Source organism: Canis aureus, chromosome 30 (genome assembly GCF_053574225.1).
Source record: "Canis aureus isolate CA01 chromosome 30, VMU_Caureus_v.1.0, whole genome shotgun sequence".
NCBI classification, from domain to species: Eukaryota; Metazoa; Chordata; class Mammalia; order Carnivora; family Canidae; genus Canis; species Canis aureus.
In genome coordinates, this window is record NC_135640.1 from 42101856 (window position 1) to 42119727 (window position 17872).

Sequence of the window (17872 nt, forward strand, 5' to 3'; positions counted from 1 at the left end):
GTGGTGAATGCTGGGATGTCTCTCTCCCAGGGGTGCCTAGAAAGGGGAGTGCTTGTTTGGCCTTGGCCTTGGTCCCGTGAGTTCGGTAGCTGCGGCCCCTCGGGGAAGGGCCGGGTGGGTATCGGCACCGAGGCTTTGGCCGGCTCTCCTCAGCTGTGCTGTAAACTTGTTTTATTCTGAACATCTTGACAGTTTAAATTGGGACTGGAAGATCCTCTCCTGGGTGATATGTGTTGCTATTTAAATTCTCCAGAGTTCTCTGTAAATCTCTGCAGCCTGCTCAGGCTGTTCGCCTGAGTTTTCAGCGTCTCCCTCTGGGCCCTGCAGACGGCTTCTGTGCGTGTCTGTCTTCAGCGGGTGGTGTGGCACCGGCTGAGATTCAGAGCTTCCTGGCTAACTAGCTGCGTGCCTGTGGACACGTCCTTCCCTTGCCTTACCCTCAGTGTTCTGTGTCAGCTCGCAGTAGGGAGCAGCGCCGTCTTGTCACCCTGAGATTCCCTGTGAAAGTCCTTTGGCCAGGGTGCGATGCTGGGCACAGCGTGAGGGCTTCTCACCAGCACGTGTGTCAGGTCTGCTCATGCGCTCCCGAGTGGGTCCGCCCCTCCCTCTGGGGAGGTCAGGGAAGGACTAGGATGGCGCAGTGTCACGGCATGGGCTTGCAGAGGGTGGCGGGCAGGTTATGATGATTGTGAACCATGACGACAGCTTCTGTTTGTTGATTTGCAAGGAGGAAAAAATCTCCACAAAAGGCAGAAATCTATCTTCAAGGAGCATTGAAAAATTACCTGGCTGAGGGCTGGGCGCTCCCCATCACACACACAAGGAAGCAACTCGCCGAATGTCAGAAACATCTTGGACAAACTGAGAAGTATCCTTTAAATCTGTTATTCCCTCGAGAGGGGAACCTGGTTTCTGTGCCCGCAGGGGGTGTTTAATAAGCACCTAGTAGTTCAGAGAGGAAAAGCTTACCTCGTACTTACGTACCGTGTCCAATGATAAATTAGGTGCAGAGTTGACGTGTCTGATCTCCCTTTAAGTTCCTGGTAACTTAGCCCAAGCAGGATCCCCACGGGGCTGCACCTGGGGACTCCAGGGACCGTGGAGCGGGTTGCACCCAGTGCCACTTGGGGTGGGGTCCTTTTCCCAGACCCCTTGACTCTCCGTCCAGCTACCTTCAGACCAGTAGCCTTTTGGCCAGCGACCACCACCTAACTGAAGAGGAGCGGAAACACTTCTGCCAAGAGATCCTCAGCTTTGCCAGCCGCCAGACAGATAGCCCAGGTCAGACTCGCTCTTTGGGGGGCTTTTACAAACCTTTTTTGTTTGTTTGTTTTATTTGTTTATATTGAAGTCTAGCTATCGTACAGCTTTCTGTTAGTTTGGGTGTAGGATAGAGGGAGTTAGCACTTCTCCACATTCCTCATGCTCAGCACCTCCTCGCCGCAGGTGCACTCCCGTCCCTCTGTTTGCCCATCCCCACCTGCCACCCCTCTGCCTCCAGCACTTTGGTCTGTATTTAGGAGTCTGTTGTTTTGTTGTCTGTTTTTTGTTTCTTCCTTCGTTTTGTTTTTTAAGTCATATATTTAAGAAATATATGGGTGAGACCATCAGGTCTTTGTCCCATTTCCTTATGAGAGATACTGAGCTGACACATGGCCCGGGTCAGAGTGACTTTTAAAACTTCTCGTGAAAATGTTCAAATGCTATAGCAAAGTAGAAAGGCTAACACAGCGTGTGACATCGGCTCAACACCTAGGCTCAGCAGCTGTGTGGCAAACGTGGATCCATGCTGTCTTACTGCTGAGCTTCACCACGGAGCCGCTTCGCGTGGCCTTCTGAAATCAGAGGTGCCCCCAACCAGCTGAAGAACGAGGTTCTAACAAAGTTCTAATGTTTAGTGGAGTCGAGTCGGGGACCACATGCTGCTGCCTTTGATTGCTGTACTTCAATTCTCTTTTAATTTAGAATAGTTCTTCCCATTTCTTTTTTTTTTTTTTTTTTAAGATTTTACTTATTTATTCATGAGAGACAGAGAGAGAGAGAGACATACAAACAGGCAGAGAGGGAAGCAGGCTCCATGCAGGGAGCCCGACATGGGACTCGATCCCAGGTCTCCAGGATCACACCCTGGGCCGAAGGCAGGTGCCAAACCGCTGAGCCACCCAGGGATCCCCTAGTTCTTCCCATTTCTGTTTCCTTTTTTAATATGCCAGCTTTACTGACATAGAATTCACCCACTTACAGTGTACAAGTCAGTGGCTTTGAGTATATTCTCAAATATGAGCAGCCATTGCTATAGAGTTAATTCTAGAATATTTTTATCTCCCCAAAAAGAAGCCTCATACTTCTTCCCAGCCTTCCTCCTGCCACCCCCACCAGCCCCTGGCAACCACTGATCCACTTTGTGTCTCTATAGACCCCTATTCTGGGTATTTCACGCGAGTGGAACCATACCACGTGGGATCCTTTGTGACTACAGTATGTCACCGAGCATCTTGTTGTTAGGACTCACCCATGTCAAAGCCCGTGTCCGTGCTTCATTCCTTCTTGTGGCTGAGTAATAGTCCGTGGTAGAGATGGACACGTTCCATTTATCCATTCAGTTATGTGACACCTGGGTTTAAGGCACTGACATTTTAAAGACTTGGAGTCAGTTACCTCATGGGCTTTCCCACCTTCTGGAATTTGTTGAGTGTCTCCTCATAGGAGCATCTGCAGGAAGGTAGGTCTGAAAGGCTTAGATTTAGGCTAATGATTTGGCAGATTTACTTCACAGATGGTGTGGTGTGGTGAAGTTAAATTTATTGTGACATTTCGCTCCTCGTGTCTAGTTGATCAAGGAGAGTACTTATGTAAAATAATTACTGCCTTAGTCAACCCGGCTGCTATAAGAAAATGCCAGAGACCAAATGCTTAAATTAAACATCAGACATTCTTTCTCACCATCTTGGATGCCAGGCGTCCAAGGTCAAGGTGCTAGCAAAGTTGGTTTCTGATGATACATCTCTCCATGATGTGTCCTCACGTGGCAGTGGGAGAGACAAGGACAGAGATGGGCTTGGGGTGGGGAGGGCGGAGAGGAGAGAGCAAGGGACCACTGCAGTGTCTCCTCTGAGAAAGACACTAATTCCTCATGACCTCACGTAAACCTGATTATCTCCCAAAGGACCCGCTTCCATGTACCGTCACATTGGGGGTTTGGGCTTCCACTTCAGAGGCAGACCACAGTGCAGCCCATAGCGGTTACTAACTTCTTGAAAGCCCAGTGTTTCCAAAGATTTTGGCCTTAGGTAGATAGGGTCGTTGATTACTGGGGTGTATTTCACTCACATTGAGCCATCTAAGTGGGTTTCCCCGGAGCAACATGGCCTGGTTTGTTTTTGTAGATTCTGTAACGTGTCCAGAATGGTCATTGGTAGAACCACGTGACAGGTCTGTGATCCTGTGGAGTTTTGCTTCTCCTGCCAGCATTCCTTGACGTCTCTGTATGAATAAAATATTCTGTGATTGTTCACTGTTTTCTTGTGCTTTTAGGACACTAATCTCTGCACGTCCTTCCTTTAGTTGGTTGGTATTTATTAAACACTTAACCAGTCAGTCCGGTGGCCTTGTGGATTTTCTCAACAAGCCAGGTGCTTGTAGAAAGGAGGCCAGAGTATGTGCTGCCCTGTAGTCACTGTGGGGCTGGGGCTTCAGTGCCCTCTTGGAGTTTAGGAGGTGGGGCTCCCCACTTCATTAGCTGACTTCATAGGTTGGCAAGCACCTGGGTTTATTTCCAGATATATTGCGGGGGAAGGCGTAGAGGATGGGCAGATATAGACATCGTTACTTGAGAATTTCTTTATGTAGGTGAGAAAGTGGTGGGATTCTTCAAAACAGCTCTGAGGATTGGACTGTTTACTAATATTGTTTTGAAATTCAGGTTCAGAACTTACAGTCCTTAATTTTCAGATTTTATGATTTCCAGGAGCTATCTAGGCACCCATTTATGTTCTCCTTTTGACAATATAATGTGTTTTGGTGTGTGAAGATAGTATGGGGTCGGGAGGTTTTAGGCCATCTCTCTTGAATAGCAGTGCTTCTTGCCTGTCACGTTGAGTCTATTCCAACAGGCCTGGCAGTAACCAAGGCCCTGCTGCCTCTAGGTGGTCTAGAGTGAGACATGGCGAGTAACTCGTGGTGATGTGCGTTTACAGGTCACAAAATAGTACTCCCTCTGCATTGTTTTGCACAACTGAGAGACCTCCATTTTACCCCTTCCAACGCTGTGGTCCACGTGGGCGGTGTTTTGTCCGTGGAGATAACCATGTGCAGTCAGATGCCCATCCCCGTCTACGTGGAGCAGATCGCCATCAACGTCCACTTCAGCATCGAGAAAAACAACTACCGGAAGACCGCTGAGTGGCTTACCAAGCACAAGACGTCCAACGGGATTATTAACTTTCCGGTGGAGACCTCGCCTTTCCCCGCATCCCAAAACAACTTACCAGCGCTGGAGTTGTATGAGATGTTCGAGAGGAGTCCTTCTGATAATTCCTTGAACACAACAGGGATTATATGCAAAAATGTCCATATGCTCCTGAGAAGACAGGAGAGCAGCGCTTCTCTGGAAACACCATCAGGTGTGGCTCTGGAGGATGGGGCCCACGTGCTGAAATGCAGCGGCGTAACACTGGAGCCGGGGGCCAATAGGATCACGTTCAGGACACAGGTAGGTGTCGGGGTGAGGAGCTGACTTGAAAGATGGTCAGGAAGGGTTTCAAGCTTGCCAGAGCCGTTGGAAGTGTGGTGAGAATCCTGTAGAGGCCTCGGTGTGTTACCCTCGTTTTTGTTTATATCCTTAAAGAAAAATAGCCTAATGTTTAAAAAAATTTTTTATATGCACACAATTTTATGACAGTTGATGCATTTTGCAAGAAGTTCTTACCATGGGTAATTCTGTTTGCTCTCACTGGATTGAGAGTTTTTCCCCTTTGTATTAAAATATACCCTCATTTGTTGAAATGACATTCCAGAGAAGATGGCACGGTTTCATGTCAAACTTTGTTTTCCTTTCACTGGCTGCGTGGATATCAAAACAGCGGCACCTGCTCTGATACAAATCTTCCCCTCAGGCAGCGTGTCCCGTGAGGCCCCCTTGAGCCACGAGGACTCGGCCAGTGCAAAGTGCAGCTGTTGTCACTAGGCCTTAGTCTAGGCTCAGAGCAGGTCTCAGATCTCAGGCAGAAGGTTCCATTAGACCTCTTTCAGGGCAGCCCCAGTGGCTCAGCGGTTTAGCGCGGCCTTTAGTCCAGGGCATGATCCTGGAGACCCGGGATCGAGTCCCGCGTCGGGCTCCCTGCGTGGAGCCTGCTTCTCCCTCTGCCTGTGTCTCTGCCTCTCTCTCTCTGGTCTCTCATGAATAAATAAATAAAATCTTAAAAAAAAAAAAAAAAAGAAGCAAAAAACAACAACAAAATACCCCTTTCAGAAGAGAATGCCACAGATGACATTTATTAAATTGAAAGTACGTTCTTAGAAGCGGACAGGCAGATTTAAGCATCAGTTACTCAGAAAATTTTCGACCAAGAGACTCTGAGGGCTCTGGCAAATGGCCCACAGGCTGAGGTAGAAGCATCGAGTAATAGGTGAGAGGGTAAGGAAAACAGGCATCTCAGGGATGGTGGCGCAGCCTTCCCTTGGGAAGCCCATTACAAGAGCGGGGGGTAACTTTCTGAACACCCGACTTTGACCGTAGGCCAAGGAGCCTGGAACATACACGCTGCGGCAGTTGCGCGCCTCAGTGGGCCCCGTGTGGTTCGTCCTGCCTCACCTGTCCCCGCGGGTGCAGTACGACGTGTACTCTCAGGAGCCGCAGCTGCACGTGGAGCCGCTGGCCGGTGAGTGGGCCGCCGGGGGAGCCGGGCCGCTCTCGCCGCGGGCCGCGCTGCGCTTCCCTCCCTACACGGGAGTCCCATCCAAAGCTGCTGTCCTCCCCTCCGTTAAGTCCTGCAATTGGAAGGAGTTGGAAACAAATGATCAAAGACCATGTGGCACTCGATTAGAACACTAACGAGTGAATTTCTCAGTTGTCCAGGCTGAATAGGATGTATTTATTTGGCTCATTTCTTGATTTGGGAAAACAAATTCAAGGAAGACATTTTTTTCAGTGTGTCCATACTCCTTACTTTTCTGATTTTGAAGTCTCCCCGGCTGCCAGGAAAGGCCTTGAGATGTCGCCCAGCCTCTCTGACGGTTCCGTTGGAGGAGCGCTCACGAGGAGAGCTGAGCACCGCCACTCTGAGGGCCTGGGACACCCCAAACCTCACCCGGGACCAGCCGCTGGTGCTCCCGCCCCTGCTCCTGTCCACGGCCCTCACTCCTGTTCTTGCCCGTGCCTTCCCGTCCCTCTCATCTGGCCACTCCTCCTCCTGGGTCCTGATCTCTCGCCTTCTCCCTTCTGCCTGCCCTGGCACAGGACTCCGGGGGACCTCAGCCCATCTCCGCCCTCCCCATTTCTGTCCCGAGGAGAGCAGTAGCCACACCTTCCACCCAGTGGGTTCTGAAGGTCTGACCTAGAAAAGCCAGAACAATTCTGAGTAGCACCAGTACATTCGATTTCATTAGTCTGTTCTTTAGCCTCCTTACCTGCATCTCTCTCACTAACATTTTGGGACGTTCATAGATGTGGTTGCCACCGTGAGCCCTGACTCTGTCTCTGGTGCCTCTGAGACTCAGGTTCTCATGTTGCCAGCAAAGCCCCCCTCAACTCTGCATCCTTGTAATCGAGATGAAAAGTGAGGGTGGAGGGGTGGAACAGGAGTGAAACGGAGAGTATCTGCAGGGACCAGCCCTCTAACAGAAGAAGCAGAGCACCCTCTTTGCCTCACACCAGGCCCTCCGTTGATTGATCATGATGCTGATTGCCGTCTTTTTCCCTTCAGATAGCCTTTTGGCTGGTATTCCTCAGAAGGTAAAGTTCACTGTCACTACTGGCCATTATACAGTAAAAAACGGGGACAGCCTCCAGCTCAGCAACGCAGAAGCCATGCTCATCCTGTGTCATGCAGAGAACAGAGCAGTGATCTACTCCAACACAAGAGGTGAGGCGGCAGTCACCCGGTGAAGGCGGACCCTTGCCATTGTTGCGCACTGTGAGGCCGTAAGGCGCCCGTGGTCCCGGCCATCCGCAGGCGGTGTCTGAGGATCCCTTCTCCCTGCGACTCTTTCTTGGCAACGTCCTGCCTGTAGGTGGGCTGGGACCCTGACCTTGGGCGGGCCTTCGTATTTGGGATGAATAGGCAAAGCCATGTGTGTGCTGGGTGGCCAGGCGGTGTGACCTAGCTAAGGGCTTCTGATGCAGCATCACGGACAGGGCCTCTGGTCCTAGATGAAGCCTTGCCAGCCTGCAGTCTCTTCCTACCTCCTTTACCCTCCTCACCGAAAAGTAAAAGAAAATAGGCCTTTTCAGGCACTGGCCAGAAGCCCTAGAAAAGTCCCATCTCCCCTGGTTCCCAGGCAGGAGGTCTGGAGACGCAAGGACCTGCTCTCATTCTGGATGGGAGCCAGTCTGATAGTGGAGTGGAATGGGAGCATGTTGTACAGGGAAACACACAGCACATGGGTGGGCCACGTGGGAAGTGTCCCTTCTCTGTGTTTAGACTTAGCGCAGTGGCCGTGTCTGGTCTACAACCAGCCAACTTATACGACATTAGTGTCTGAGAGGGTGTTCGTTTCTCATTTTCCTGCCTCTGCCCTCCCACCTTAATCCTTCTTAGATACACTCTTCCAGGTGCGTAGGAGCAGCGGGAGTTGGGCTGGGCCTGTCACCTACTAGAAGAGAAAGGAACAAGGAAACAGGGAATGTGTTAGAAGTGACTTTTTCTGTCTTTCCTAGAAAAGGCTTCTGATGTGTCGCTCCGGGTTCAGTCGTCTGACAAGGTCACAAGCATCAGCCTGCCTGCTGCTCCTGCGTACCACATGATTGAATTTGAACTGGAAGTTCTCTCTTTACCTTCAGCTCCAGTAACTGGAGGAGACAGCAGCACGCTGGGGGTAACAGAGCCCCACAGGAAGCATAAGGACACACAGAAAGCTGGCTACTGCATGGCTACCACAGACCATAAAGTAAGGAGGGCTGGAAGTGCCCAGCCTGCGCTGGCAGCCTCTGCCTTTGTGCTTGTTCTGAAAGACAGTACTTAAGAGATGACTTGTGTCGAAGTGGCACACTTCCCATTCCCGATTCCACATCCTCTCATTGGGGTTAGCATTTATATCTTTGAATCACCCCTTCTTAGATAAAGGGTGCACCTTGCAAGGACAAAGCCAAACAGGCTCTAAGTTTTCTATACCAACTCCAGGGGGGAGGACAGTTTATTAGAAGAGAGAGCATGTTTGCTTAGGGGAGGTAAGTTTGGGTCTGTAGTCCATTTGTCTTGGTGAACAGGCTAGAGTGAGTTCTGTGTCTTGACATGCTTTGGTTTCTGTCCACTGAAAGTCAGGTCAGACTTAGCAAAGAGGAAGCTCTATCATTATATGCTTTGATGTTGGTGTTTATTGACAGTTACCTGAAAGATCCATGAACTTTTGTCCCAGATCCTCAGCTCAAGGAACGCATCTCTACCATTGTGCTTTTTCAGGTGTGTCCATGTCTTATAACATAAATACCACTTCTGAGGACTTTTTTTTTTTTTTTAAGATTTTATTTATTTATTCATGAGAGACACACACAGAGAGAGAGGCAGAGACAGGCAGAAGGAGAAGCAGGCTCCATGCAGGGAGCCTGATGTGGGACTCGATCCCAGGACCTCAGGACCACGCCCTGGGCTGAAGGCAGGCACCAAATCACCGAATCGCTGAGCCACCCAGGGATGCCCTGAGGACTTTTTAACACATAGAACTGTACCCTTGCAGTCCACATGTAGAACCGTATGCTTGCAGTCCCATAGGAGTATACGTATTTGCATACTTTAAAAAGCTGCTGCCTGTGGGTCTGGCTTCCAGTCACCCTGTGTCTAGGTGCTGAGATACTCCCCTCTAGGACAATGACAAGTCTTGGCACATGCCTCACCTGCTAGGAGGTATTAAAAATATAGTAAGCCCTTGGACAGCACAAAGGTTTGAGCGACAACCAAAAACTGGAACAAGATTGAATTATGAGGCTCAGCTCCTACATTAGGCTGCACCTCTAAGACTGGGAAAGGTGGTTATGCCATGTACTATATAGACACAGAAAGTCCAGCAGGATGAACAGAAGAATATGTTCCAGTGATGGAATAACAGGGTAAAACCTCAGGAAAAAAAAATCTTAATGAATTGGAGAAAAGAAATTTACCTGATAAGGAGTTCAAAGTAATGCTCATGAAGATGCTCACCACATGAGAGAAAAACAGATGAACATAGAACCTAACAAAGAAATGGGAAGTATCAGAATGTACAGATAGAAGTCACAGAGTGAAGACTCCAATAGCTGAACTGAAATATAGACTAGATGAAGCAGAAGAAAGGATCAGTCAGCTTGAAGTTAAGGCAGTGGAACTCAGTCAATCAGAACAGCAAAAAGAAAAAAGAATGAAAAAAGTGAAGATAGCTTAGGGGCTTATAGAACAAATGGAAACAGACTGTTATTTGGATCGTAGGGCTTCCAGAAGGAGAAGAGAGAGAGAAAAGGTAAGAAATCTTGAAGAAGTAATGGCTGAAAATTTCTTAATCTGCAGAAGGAAACATATCCAGATCCAAGAAGCCCAGAGAAACCCACACCAAGGCATATTATAATTACATGTCAAAAATTAAAGACTGGGAGAGGATCTTAAAAGCAACAAGAGATGGGGTGGGGCAGGGGGGAAGGAGGTTAAAAAAAAATAAAAAGACAGCAAGAGAAAAACAATTTATTACATACAAGGAACCCTCCCCTAAGTCTTTTTTTTTTTTTTTTTTTTTTTAAATTTTTATTTATTTACGATAGTCACACAGAGAGAAAGAGAGAGAGGCAGAGACACAGGCAGAGGGAGAAGCAGGCTCCATGCACCGGGAGCCCGATGTGGGATTCGATCCCGGGTCTCCAGGATCACGCCCTGGGCCAAAGGCAGGCGCCAAACCGCTGCGCCACCCAGGGATCCCCCTCCCCTAAGTCTAATGGTAGATTTTTCAGCAGAAATTTTGCAGGTCAGGGGAACTGACCTGAAAGTCAGTCAGTCAAAGTGCTGAAAGTAAAATCTCTAACTAAGAATAATACTCTGTTAGGCAAAGTGATTATTATTATTTTTTAAAAATTTTATTTATTTATTCATGAGACACACACAGGGAGAGAGAGAGAGAGAGAGAGGCAGAGACACAGGCAGAGGGAGAACGGCTCCATGTAGGGAGCCCAACGTGGGACTCGATCCCGGGTCTCCAGGATCACACCCTGGGCCGAAGGCAGGCGCTAAACCGCTGAGCCACCCGGGCTGCCCAGGCAAAGTGATTATTCAGAAGTGATGAGAGATAAAGTGTTTTCCAGAGAAACAAAAGCTAACAGAGTTCCTCACCACTTACCTGGCTTTATAAGGAATGTTCCAGGGACTTCTTTAAGCTGAAAAGAAAGGATATTCACAAGAACACATGTGAAAGAACAAATCTCACTGACAAGATAAATATATAGGAAAAGTATAATGGGTTAAGCACTTATAAAGCTACTATGAAGGTTAAAAGACATAGGTAGTACAAATAACTATGATGACAATAATTAGTTAAGGAATACACAGATAAAAAGATGTAAAGTGTGAGATCAAAAACATCAGAGGAAAAAAACATCAAATGTGGGGGTGAGGGAGAGTAAAAATATTGAGCTTTAGAAATAAGTTATTAACTTATAGTAGATTATAAACATAAGTTGTTACATGTAAGCCTCATGGTAGCCACAAAGCAAAAGCCTGTAGCAAACATAGAAAAGATAAAGAAAAAGAAATATAAGCATACTGCCAAGGAAAGGCATCACACCACTAAGGATTAGAAAGCAGAGAAGTAAGGAACAGAAACTACAAAAACTGAAAGAAAACAATTAACCAAAATGGCACCAAGCACATGTCTACCCACAATTACTTTAAATGTAAATGGACTAACTTTTCCAATCAAAAGACAAGGAGTGGCTTGAATGGGTAAAAAACATCAAGACCTATCTATATAATGTTTACAAGAGACTTCAGACAGGGCACACAGACTAAAGTGAAACCAAAACCTAAAAGAAATCTGGAGCAGCTCTGCTTTTATCTGACAAAATAGACTTGAAAATAAAGGTTATAACAAAAGACAAAGAAGATACAGGTCAGTATCTCTGATGAACATATGTGCAGAAATCCTCAACAACACTTTAATACCACATTTATTTATGTCAATTGATAGATCTCCCAGACAGAAAATCAGTAAGGACACACTAGTCATAAGTGTCACATTAGACCAAGTAGACTTAACAGATATTTACAGAACATTCATCCAAAGGCAACAGAGAATACACATTCTTCTCAAGTGTACATGGAACATTTTTCCAGGACAGATTGTGTATTAGGCCACAAAACAAGTCTTAATAAATTTAAGAGGGTTAAAGTCACATCATGCATCTTCTCTGACACCACACTATGAAACTAGAGATTAATTACATGAAGAAAATGGGAAAATTCACAAATATGTGGGGGATTAAACAACATGCTACTGAACAACTAATTGGCCAAAGATCACATCAAGAGAGATCAAAACAAACCTTGAGACAAATGAAAATGGAAATGTAACATACCAAAATCTAGGAGTTGTGGCAAAAGCAGTTCTAAGAGGGAAGTTCATAGCAATATAGACCTACTTTAAGAGGAGGAATTGTGGGCAGCCCAGGTGGCTCAGTGGTTTAGCACCGCCTTCAGCCCAGGGCGTGATCCTGGAGACCCGGGATCAAGTCCCATGTTGGGCTCCTTGCCTGGAGCCTGCTTCTCCCTCTGCCTGTGTCCCTGCATCTCTCTCTCTCTCTCTCCCCCTCCCTCCCTCCCTTCTTCCCTCCCTCCCTCCCTCTCTCTCCCCGTCCCCCCTGCACTGTCTCTCATGAATAAATAAAATCTTTAAAAAAAAAAATAAAAGGAAACATTTCAAACAACCTCACTTTACACCTTAAGGAACTAGAATAAGAAGAACAAACAGCCCAAAGTTAGTAGAAGGAAGGAAATAACAAGCATTAGAACAGAAATAAATGCATTAGACTACAAAGACAATAGAAATGATCAGTGAAGCCAAGAGCTGGTTTTTTGAAAAGGTAAAATTGATAGACTTTTTGCTAGACTCGCCAATATAGAGAGGACTCAAGTCAGAAATGGAAGAGATGTTGCAGCTGACACCGCAGAAATACAAAGGATTGTAAGAGACTACTATGAATGACTATATGCCAACACACTGAACAATCTAGAAGACATGGATAAATTCCTAGGAACACACAACCTAGCAAGAGTGAATCATGATGAAATAGAAAATCTGAACAGACTTACCTTACTGGTAAGGAGACTGAATCAGAAATCAGAAACATCCCAACAAACAAGGATCAGGTGGTTTCACTGTTGAATCCTATCCGATGTTCAAAGAAGAATTAATTAATACTAGTTACTCTCAAACTCTTGCGAAAAACAGAAGAGGAGGGAACTCTTCCAAACTCATTCTTCGAGGCCAATGTTAAGAAACCAGAAAGGATGCCACAGGAAAAGAACATTACAGGCCAGTATCTCTGATGAACATATGTGTAAAAAGCCTCAAAAACACCTTAGCAAACCGAATTTAACAATACACCAAAAGGATCATATACGTGATCAAATGGGCTTTATTTCAGGGAGGCAAGGATGGTTCATCAACCACAAATCAATCAGTGTGATGAACCACAGTAACAAAGTAAAGAATGAAAATCCTATGATCATCTCCGTAGACTCAGGAAAAGCATTTGGCCAAATTCAATATCTACCATAAAAACTCAACAAAGTAGATATAGAGGGAACATACATCAACATAAAGGCCATATATGATAAGCCCTCAGCTGTTATCATGCTTAATGGTGAAATACTGAAAGCCTTTCTTCTAAGATCAGGAACAAAACAAAGATGCCCACTCTTAATCACTATTGTTTAACATAGTACCAGAAGTCCTTGCCAGAGCAATTAGTCAAGTAAAAGAAATAAAAGGCATGCTAATTGGAAAGAAAGAAGTAAAATGTCACTATTTGCAGATGACATACTATATATATAAAGACCTGAAGACTTCATCAAAAAATTTACAATAAATACAGTAAAGTTGCAGGATACAAAATAAATACGGAGAAATCTGTTGTGTTTCTGTATGCTAATAATGAACTATCAGAGAAATAAAACAATTCCATTTACAATTGCATTGAAGTTGTAAAGAATAAAATACCTAGGAATAAACTTAACCCAGGAGGGTTAAGACACATATCATGGAAAAAAAAAAAAAAAAAAAAAAAAAGACACATATCATGGAAACTATAAGGCATTAATGAAAGAAACAAATACATGGGAAGATATTCTATGCTCTTGGATTGAAAGATTTAATACTGTTAAAATGTCCATACTACCCAGCAATATATAGATTTAGCATAATCCCTATCAAATCCAATATTTTTCATAGAAATGGAACAAATAATCCTAAAATGTGTATGAAATCACAAAAGACTCCAAATACCCAAAGCAATCTTGAGAAAGAACAACGCTGGAGGCATCATGCTCCCTGACTTCAAACTGTATTACAGAGCTGTAGCTATCAAAACACTATGGGAGCAGCATAAAAGAATATATACAGATCAACGGAACAGAATAAATAAACCCACATATATATGAGCAATTAATTTATGACAAAGGAGCCAAGAATGTGTAGTGGAGAAAAAAGTGTCTTCAAATGAATGGTGTTGGGAAAGCTGGACAACCACATGCAGAAGAATGAAACTGGACTCTTGCCTTTAATCCATTTTGAGTTACCTTTTTTTTTTTGGATGGTTTAAAGCTAGAATGTAAGACCTGAAACCATAAAATTTCTAGAAGAAAACGTAGGTGGTAAGTTCCTTGATACTGGTCTTGGCGATGATTTAATGGATCTGGCAACAAAAACAAAAGTCAACTATTGGGACTCCATCAACCTAAAAAGCTTCTGCACAGCAAAGGAGACCATCAACAAAATGAAATGACAACCACGGAATGGGAGAAAATACTTGCGAATCATGTATTTGATAAGGTGTTAATACCCAAAATATATAAAGGACTCCTATAACTTCAGTAGCAAAACCTGCAACAGTCTGATTAAAACATGTGCAGAGGCTGAATATTTTTCTGGAGAAGACATGTAGATGCTCGACGTCACTAATCAGGTTGACGAGGATGTGGAGAAAGGGAAACCCTCGTGCCCTGTTGGTGGGAATGCAAACTGGTGAAGCGACTCTGGAAAACAGAATGGAGGTTCCTCAGGACGTTAAAAATAGAACTACCCTATATGATCCAGCATTCACACTACTAGGTGTTGACTCAAGAAAATGAAGTTACCTGAAAAGCTGTCTGCACCTCCATGTTCACTGCAGCATCATTTGCAATAGCCAAGTCATGGAAACCACCTAAGTGTCCGAGGATGGATGAATGGATAGAGAAAACATTGTGTATGTGCTCAGGGCAATAGTCTTCACCACCAAAAAGAAGGAAATCTTGCCATTTGCAATATGGATGGACCTGGAGAGCATTAAGCTTAGTGAAATAAGACAGAGAAAAATAAATACAATTTGATCTCTCTTATATGTGGAATCTGAAAAAAACTAAAATCAAGCTCAGAGAGCAGATTGATGGGTGCCTAGGATGGGGTGGGGTTTAGGAGAAATGGATGAACTGTTTTTTGTTTTGTTTTTTAGTTTAAATAAGTTGAATCATTAAAAAAAAGACATGCATGCACAAAAACAGTAGAACAAAAGGCTAACAAACAGTCATAGCAAAGACGTTATGGCATAGAACATTAGACCGGCCAGCACCTAAGGGTGCATTTTAAATTTTCATTCCCTGAAATTTCTTTTTTCCTTATCTTGTAACAGAATTCAGGAGGCTGAAAACCAGTGCTGGCTGAACACTGGTCTATGCTTGGTGTATTCATTTGTCCTGTGGGGGACCTCAAAGGGCAGGCCGGTGGTCTTAGGGCAGTTAGTGGCTTGGCCCACGCTCTGCCCCCAGGATTGCCTGCCTTCCTGTTATATGTTCATTGTGTACAGTGTTTGGACAACTCATTTAATTTTGTGATAGTTACTGATTGATCATGTCATATTAACGAAGTGACTAAAAGCACTTTTGTCATAATGTCCTGCGTGTTAGAAAACCTGTCTGGCCATGTCAGTGTGGGAAGCGCGAGGTGGGGCATATGGCCCAGAGCTTCCAAGACCCTTCTGGTGACTCGCAGATGTCTGGCTACTCCCGTGTTTACTATTCTTGTCTGGGTGTGCAGCTTTACGTTTCTGCTTTGTTTATGCACACGTTTAGTGGGGGTTTGCTTTCTAAATAGGAAGTGGGAAGGCCATCAGTTTGGCAGCCGCTGCTGACCTGGGTGGCTGCTGTGATGGCTGTGGTCGGGCAGGTGGTCTGAACGCACGGCCCTGTGTTTCTCCTCAGGTGTCCATTGACTGCCCGTGGTCCATCTACTCCACCGTCATCGCCCTGACCTTCAGCGTGCCCTTCAGGACCACACACTCGCTCCTGTCAGCCGGCACACGGTAAAGGCGCACTCCGGGCCCCACTCCCGTGCCGTGCTCTCCTGCATGGACACTCTTGCTGCTCAGAGCTTGGCCTCAGTGATGCTGAGTGTGCTTTCTTATGCAACCATGACACCGTTCTGATTCGTTCTGATTCCCCTTGTTCTGATTCGTGGTGACTCCCTGCTGTGCTACAACACACTCAGGGTTCCCCAGCTGCCTCTAAAGAACTTTGGGCAGTTGGTTTGTAGCACGTGGGATCCACACCAAGGCCCTGATCTTTTTTCATCTCTCCTTTTATTTGTCAAGCCAGTGACCCATTGCCGAACTTGGTTTGGTTTTCCTTTATTTTTTATTTATTTTTAAAGATTTTATTTATTCCTGAGACACACAGAGAGAGAGAGGGGCAGAGACACAGGAGGAGGGAGAAGCAGGCTCCATGCAGGGAGCCTGACGTGGGACTTGATCCCGGGACTCCAGGATCACGCCCCAGGCCAAAGGCAGGCGCTAAACCGCTGATCATCCTCTCAGTTTTCCTTTAGAAAGAAGGTCTACCATTCTGAGTTTGACTGGTCACATTCTTGTGGCTCTCTGCCGTCTGCTGGTTGCCTCAAGGGCGGGGTTTTCAGCCTCAGAGCTACTCATACTTTGGGTCCAAGAACTCCTCGTTTGTGGGGCTGAGGGGTTGCTGTCCTGCACATGCAGTACCCCTGGCTCTCCCATTCTATGCCCGCAGCACTCTCCATCCTCCCCACCCCTTTCGTGACAACCAAAAATATATCTTGAGATGCAGCATGATGCCCCCTGCAGGCCAGAATTGCCTCCAGTTGAGAAGCACTCATTGCTCTAGAAGCTGGATTAGACTCCAGCTCTGCCTTTGGAGGAGACTGTTTGGAGGTGGAGCCCCGTGCTTCATCCTTCGGCATCAGGGGGCAGTGTCGGCCTGTCCCCAATCAGTCATGGTGTGCGCATGGACCCCTGGGCTCAGGGCTGAGTCTGGCCTCTCACTGTGGAATTCCTTTTGCTTTCATCTGTTGACATTTGCATAAATTAGTAATAAAAATGTCAGAACTGTATGTAGAGTGCAACATTATACTAGCAGCTTGCTTTCTTGCCCTTCCTGTTATGGGGACGGGACTGTAGGTAGGAATGGCTAAAGACACCAACACTGCTAAACAGAAGTTGGGTTGCTTCCTTTCACACTGGCTTTTCAGACTCCTCTTCCCATGTGACAGGGACTGATGGGAACCCTGTGTGTCCGGGGTAGCGAGCACTTTCCTCACCTAGTGCAAGCTGCTGCTTGTTTAGGAAAGCCAGTTCTGATCATGTAATAACATGGGTCACAAGCAGAGCGTTCTTTGATCCATTTTCCCTCAGAACTGGCTTGCTCGGGAAGATTTGATTTTGGGGGACACTTTCCCCTGTGAGGTTGGAAGTAGAAATATAGGTAGCAACTGGTTCTTTTTTTTTTTTTTTTTTTAAGCAACTGGTTCTTATTTTACTTTGTCACTCTTTCAATTCCCCAGAGAGTGTCTCTTCTCAACCAAAATACATGTATTAAAATCCTTAGATTTCAAAATTGTCTTTTTTGTTTTTCTGCTTTAGGAAATATATTCAAGTTTGTGTCCAGAACTTGTCAGAACTTGACTTTCAGCTGTCTGACGGTAACCTTGTGGATACTGGCAGTAGTGGTGACCTGCAGCTGGTACCGCTGAACACCAAGACCCCGCAGGTAACCCTTCTCCAGAATGGGGCAGAGAACAGGGGGAGCGAGAGTGTGATGAAGGAGTATCTAGAAAGTTCTGAGGAAAACACAGTGTGTTTGTAGAGGGAATCTGGCAACACAAAAACTGGGAGAAGTGAACAGCAGGAGGCGCAAGCACATTCCCAAGGGCTCTGAAACTGCAGCTTTGTGGCTGGATGTGCATGTTTGGGTTTCATTCCATGCCCCGAGCAGCATGGTGGATGGATTGGGAAATAGAATGATGTTTATATTTGTGGAAGAATTAAACTTGTCCTACTGGCGCACAGATTTATGTAACTATAGGGTCATTCTTGAGCTCCGTGTTGATTGCATGGACACCCTCACTCCCGTCCGCCCGGAGCTAAACGCCTGTCCGCACCCAAGGAGGAAACCCTGTGTTGGTGTAGCCGTGTGAAAGAGTC

The 17872-nt window shown here is 46.0% G+C and overlaps 1 protein-coding gene across 4 annotated transcripts in view; it reads left to right on the top strand.

The window, feature by feature from the left end:
• The window catches only part of TRAPPC10 (trafficking protein particle complex subunit 10), an 89330-nt gene that overhangs the window by 59365 nt on the left and 12093 nt on the right, over positions 1-17872 (top strand). For 3 of the 4 annotated variants that reach the window (XM_077879363.1, XM_077879366.1, XM_077879365.1), the window contains 8 exons: positions 728-868; positions 1169-1281; positions 4197-4711; positions 5738-5879; positions 6924-7082; positions 7877-8106; positions 15627-15727; positions 17312-17438. In XM_077879363.1, coding sequence (XP_077735489.1) covers positions 728-868; positions 1169-1281; positions 4197-4711; positions 5738-5879; positions 6924-7082; positions 7877-8106; positions 15627-15727; positions 17312-17438 — 1528 coding nt within the window. The remainder of the gene's footprint in view (positions 1-727; positions 869-1168; positions 1282-4196; positions 4712-5737; positions 5880-6923; positions 7083-7876; positions 8107-15626; positions 15728-17311; positions 17439-17872) is intronic. The other variant, XM_077879364.1, reaches the window with a different exon arrangement.